Source organism: Rhyacophila brunnea, unplaced genomic scaffold (genome assembly GCF_057557595.1).
Source record: "Rhyacophila brunnea isolate RB1 unplaced genomic scaffold, BYU_Rbru_1.0 scaffold_15, whole genome shotgun sequence".
Taxonomy (NCBI): domain Eukaryota; kingdom Metazoa; phylum Arthropoda; class Insecta; order Trichoptera; family Rhyacophilidae; genus Rhyacophila; species Rhyacophila brunnea.
This window is the reverse complement of record NW_028232806.1, coordinates 4,290,101-4,296,184: the sequence shown is the minus strand read 5'-3', so window position 1 is coordinate 4,296,184 and position 6,084 is coordinate 4,290,101. Positions and strand designations below refer to the sequence as shown.

The 6,084-nt window shown below is 35.4% G+C and overlaps 1 protein-coding gene across 1 annotated transcript; it reads right to left on the bottom strand.

The window, feature by feature from the left end:
* Positions 1 to 2,298: 2,298 nt before the first annotated feature.
* LOC147074822 (uncharacterized) lies at positions 2,299 to 4,927 on the bottom strand. The gene is made up of 2 exons (XM_085943098.1): positions 4,817 to 4,927; positions 2,299 to 3,639 (listed from the first exon to the last, which is right to left on the bottom strand). The coding sequence occupies exons 1-2, from the start codon at positions 4,923 to 4,925 to the stop codon at positions 3,407 to 3,409; spliced, it is 342 nt and encodes a 113-aa protein (XP_085799224.1). The 5' UTR covers positions 4,926 to 4,927; the 3' UTR covers positions 2,299 to 3,406.
* Positions 4,928 to 6,084: the final 1,157 nt, after the last annotated feature.

The window sequence follows — 6,084 nt, the reverse complement described above, 5'->3', positions numbered from 1 at the left end:
TGCGTCGTCTGCTTCATGAAAAACTGCTACTGCTCTCAGAAGTTGTGATATTTGTATTCGTTACTTCAGTCGCCGCCCTTTATATTGTCCAGTCAATATGCAACGTATGACTTGCCTACCTCCACGGGACGTCACTGCCTGTAAGTCCCCACCCCGGCACGGGTGCCAAGTAAGCTATTATGTCTTGTTACAGAAATATTTTCTCGCATACATAAACCAAATGACCGATGTGTGATTCGTTTGAATCGACTAATGATTCGAACAAGCACATCTCTACTAACAGGACAGTAATATGCCTATAGTCAGTAGAGCTCGCTTGAGTTCTTTTATTTATAGAAAGTTGAACATGACTGGGATGTGACGTCACGGCGGTTGTTGCAAGGCTATTAATCATTGTTGGTCGACGGCACTGAAATTGATGAATAAGGTCTTAGCTGCAGGGTGAACCATATAATGCGGTTGTCAAAAACCAGACTCGATTTTCCACGAAATAGATGACTCGTCGCTTCATTAGAAAGTACCAAAGTCTTATAGATCCACCAGTATAAGTTGTCCGCTGAGTGAGGGCGCCACATGCTAACATTTGACATATAATAATTTAATACTTGTTATACTGTGATGAGCTTAGTTCTAAATTCGAACACCGGATGATTTATAATGTAAGTATATTTATAAAGATGTGAATTTCTCACATTGTATGCAAGAAATCAAAGTTTAAAAAATCTCTAAATATAACTATTGCTACAGACGCGAACACAGAAAAATGGTATGGGGGGGGTCCATTTCGAAAAAATATCAATAATAATTTATTATCGATTTTTTAAGGTGGCGTATCACTAACTTTCGCAATTACTCCGCTTACTACTTACATATTGCTTCTCAACGCTTCTTTCGCGCACTTACATTCCCCATACTCAGACACTCCGCCCTGTGAGTCTAGCGATGAACACATGGCTTGGAACTACAGCTGCAAACACATCTACGAGTCATTGTGACATGTCGCATCCACGATTGGCTATCGAATGCGCGTGGCATAATATGATCAAAATTATTAGTATCGTTAGTGTCCGTTTGTGTTATCCATGGTGTCTTGTTATGAGAGATAAAACGTTGAAATGTTAAAGTAAACTTTGAAAGCCTCATATCGTTGCATCAATATTCATGAGTTCCACTGACACGGGCCTTGCGTTTCGTAGAATGCCGAAAGGAGAGAGACCAACCCGTTGAGAAGATATTATGCCGCCCTGTCGAAGAAGAATTAATATTCCATTTATCTGAACAATATAAAAAATAACCCACGATAACGGCGCGGCTTAAATGTCGCCCTATAGCATCGTGGATCCCAGATTCGAATCCTGGGTCTGACAAATACACATATTGTTTTTTAATTTGTGTTTGAGTCAGAATATGGACCTAAATAGGTTGCGCAAGTGGCTACATCCATTTCTCATAAAAACAAAATCTGTTAATACAAACTTCCACTCTGTGGAGGCCCATATGATCTTATTAGAATCGGACATTCTGTCGGTATATTCTATACACTAGGCGGCTATCGGCGGCCATCGATGGTAGTTTATCTTATTATTTATGTATTATAATTGTTACAATACGTTAGCTGTCAAAACTGTCTATCTCGCTCTAAAAGTTAACACAGCCAAGAGAGGAGCTGTTAAAACATTTTTGACAGTTTATTTTAGACGTTTAACTAACTAATTAACTTGATTAATTAACTAAAGGCAACACTTTCATAAGGGGGAGCTCTAAAAAATGTGGTTCATCTATAAAATGTATCTAAATCTGCCACCAATAATGTAAGTAATAAATAATTACAAGATAAAAAGAACTTTTTATAATATACAACGTTTTTAATTCTGTTGAATCATATAAACTTGACTGGACTAGCTTAAACGATCAAAAAAAATTGTATTTGATAGAAATAATACTGAAATGTCATTTTGGCATTCATATTGATTTCCATAGTAACGCACGTATAATTTAGTTGCTAGGACCCCAGACCCCTAGCAACCAATAATGGTGTCGAAATAACTTTTCATACAAAACAGAATTAACTGAAAATGAATTCAATTCTACTTAAAGATGGCTAAAAGTATTTAAAAAATGCATTGGCATCGTGTTCTGATATATTCCAATAGTTTAAAATGTCTAGCTAGTCGGGAAGTTAGTTAAAAATCGATTGCTTTAAGATTTGTACCGGACAAAGAACCACCGGACAAATAAGAATTCAACCTAATAAAAACGTTGTAAAATAGGTGGGTAATTAAATGAAATTCACCGATACAAAATAATAATATAGTATTTATTTGTTTATAAAATGGCGTTGAACACATTAGAATTTGTCAATTTTAAATATAATTAGGCACAATTGAAACAATGATATTTTATTACATCTAAGGAAACAAAACTATAATTATTATACTGATAGGTAGATTTGGCACAATAAATATATAAAATAATTAAGTCACTTTTACAAAATGAATATCTTTATTTGAAATAGTATGTAAAAAAAATAAAAAATGTAAAAACATACAATCTATAATTAAAGTTGGTAAAACGAATGAAATTTCAAATTCTAATGGATTTAAATTCAAATTCCATCAAGCACCCTCAGTCGATAGTACCTATTAATAAATGATATTTTGTTGGTCAAAAATTTGACGGAAACAGAATGGCAATGAGATATTGAAAAAGGTAGAAAGTCAGCGCGTCTATTATATACACAGGCTGCTATCGGCAGCTATCGAGGGTAGTTTATAATATTTATGTATTAAGGTATGAATTATAATTGTTACAATAAGTTAGCCGTCTGAACTGTCTATCTCGCTCTAATAGTTAACACAACCAAGAGAAGTGCTGTTAAAACATAGCACTTTTTGACAGTTCAGACTGTTAACTTATTGTGACAATTAACCTACTAAATACATAAATATGATAAACTACCCTCGATATCCGAAGGCTGTAGCCTTGTGTGTAGAATAGATGCGCAGAGCCGCCTAGTCTATATGCACAATGTGCATTTAATAACTAACAAATAATCAGTTTTAATTTTGCCACGATACGGTGCGCCCCGGTCCATTTCAAGCCCTGCTTGTGTGTCTTTCATTATTGTCAGGGTCACCTTTTTACAATATGAGACGAGATGGGGATCACAGCACACTGTTGAAATTGTTACGTTTGGCGGAAATACAGTAACGGAAGTATGTGGTAATAAAAGACCAAGAACCTAGAAGAATGTAGATATCAAAAATCTGAGGTGATGATGGCTATGAAATCTAAGTATCAAAGGCACCTAGCATTTACCAGAATGAGGTCAGTCGTTTGGAGCATCAGTTGGTCAATTCCATGCTTTACCAATATACCTACAACAGTAGACTAATAAGTATAAAAATCAATCAGAATAAGTAAATTTGAGTAGTTTCGGCATCATGGAGATAATTCTTGGGACGTGTCGGTTCTTGAGCGGAATATCGGGTGGAAAGCTGTGTAAGACTTGATTATTGGCGAGCGTCAGAAGCTGTAGAAGGTCATACTTCTCCAGATTCTTTTGGTCTTCAAGAACCGTGCAGAGGGCGCTCAGGAATCTCGAGCTATCTTTGGTGTTTGATAACTGTAGACTTGCATCTGTGAAAGAAAAATCAGAAAGTACAATATTTTAATACCTATGTATAGCAGTGGCGAAAGGGTGGAGATAGGCTGTTAAGGTCACACATACACAGTGCACAGTAAACTTTGTCAGTCATTCGTATTTGTTTTTATTGAACTAAGACAATAATTTACAGATGGTGATGGTTTGTTATTAAAAATCAATTAAACCTTACCGAAACCAAACCATAATAGTTATGGCCGATTTGACAAAATGGTGTACCTACACTTTTTCATTCACACTTTTTTTGTTTTCGTTAAATTAAGAATACATATTACACATGTTGTTGGTTAGTTTTTTTTAAATCTATTAAGCCCTGACCGAACCAAACCACAGAAGATAAAAAAATATTAATATATCTATAAAATATCTAAAATTACGTATAATTTAATGGCATACTTTTACATATTTTATAGATAGACGATTATTTTTTGACTATTATCTATTATGGCTTGTTTTTCGCAGTGTTTGATTGAATTTAAAAAAACTAACATCTGTAAATTGTAATTCAATGAAAACAAGTGCGTATGACTGGCAAAGCTTAGTACCTTAGCACTATTGTAAGGCGGATCTTAACAGCCTACCTCCACCCTTCCCCACTGCTATGTAGGTATATATATATTTTTTTTTTCGACCATGTCCGATCCTAATAGGATCATATGGGCCTCCACAGAGTAGAGGTTTGTATTAACAGATTTTGTTTTTACGAGAAATGGATGTCAGCCACTTGCTTAACCTATTAGGTCCATACCACACCACCAATACCACCAACACCAGTACCATACCAATACACACACAAATTGAAAAACAATATGTGTACTTGCCAGACCCACGGCATGATAGTCCAACGCTTAAGCCGCGTGGCCACCGTGGGCCACTGCTATGTATACCTATTGTTATTTCGGGTTTATCAATAATATGTTACTTACGTGAAATACATAAAAATAAACACTTATAAAATTGAAACTTTTAACATTTTAATTAATGATTTTTTTTAGAATTATTAATAACCATGTCATTGATTTTTCGTTCAAGGTGGTTGATAGTAATTTTGAACAATAACAAACACCCAGGCTTTGAGAAAAACACATGCATATTGTGTCCTCGCCAGGATCGAACCCTCAATGATGTTATACTCAATAATTTAATAATTACCACTATACGAAGAATTCACGCATATATAGTCAGTCATCGATGGCGCTTTGACAAACTTTTGGTCACCGCTTCCGTCATTCTTCACCTCTTCGTGGAATGTCTGGAACATAAAAAATTGGCAGCATTGACGCTGGTCATATTCTAATGATAATGATAGTGATCAACAGATGCGTAGTGAGGTGTTATAGCACCCAGGGCAGTAACAAAAAATGCGTTCTTTACGTAATATAAAACTTGTACCTACATCAATGACATTAATATGGACGAAGCATCTGGAAAATAAAATGACACTCACTTTGTGTCGGGTCTGCCGGATGGCGAAATTCATATTTTAATATCGGTATCCTACGCTCAAATGAACATTCTGCTTGCAAGCGGTCTGGCGACACCGCTGGGTCTGCCCATACAAAATTTCTGACTGTCAGGTTTCGACTCCGCCGTTATTATTGTGTTACAAAATGCCAATGTGCATAGTTAAAAATTGTAAAAAAAATCTACTAAACACTCCAAGAAAGATGGGATATCACTTTTCATGTGTTAGTATTATTTATTATTGATAAAATACCATTTTAAGATACATATTGATGAATGTTTATTCAATGCAATTGAATGACAGAAACCATTGGACAGACGCCTGTGATGAGCTGGGCTCACTTGCGTCTAATCTCCGAGAAGTCGTAAGTAACCTAGAATCTGTTTCTAACGTAATGAGTAATGACACTAATACGCCATTACAATAAAGGTTATATTACTATAAATTCTCGAAGCTTGTATCGCATAATGGAAATGGATACGTCATATGGTCACGTGACGTCTACCTATACATCTGTGAATGACTCTCATGCACAATTTCTCGTGCGCGCCGATATGAAGTGAGATGTCCATTTAATATGTCATTGACCTACATATACTTGCGCATGTATTACATAATATAGTGACGTCCCTAGACAAATTGCCGCCCCTAGGCAGCGCCAACATGCCGCCCCATTTTTTTTTATCATCCTTTCATGACTCCAATATCTAAGAAATGTGTTGTATGGATACATTACAAACAAAATATATACCACCAAATCAAAATGATAAATTTAAATGACATCTCTGCTTTAATAGACAATATTGCGAGTCCACGGTTTCAGATACATTTAAAATACACCCATAAACTCGCGAGTGATAGGTATAGTGCAAAAATATTTGGATACATTTTAAATTACCTATGTACCTACCTATAATTCAAATAAAATTTGAAAAATTGCACGTGTTATTGCTAC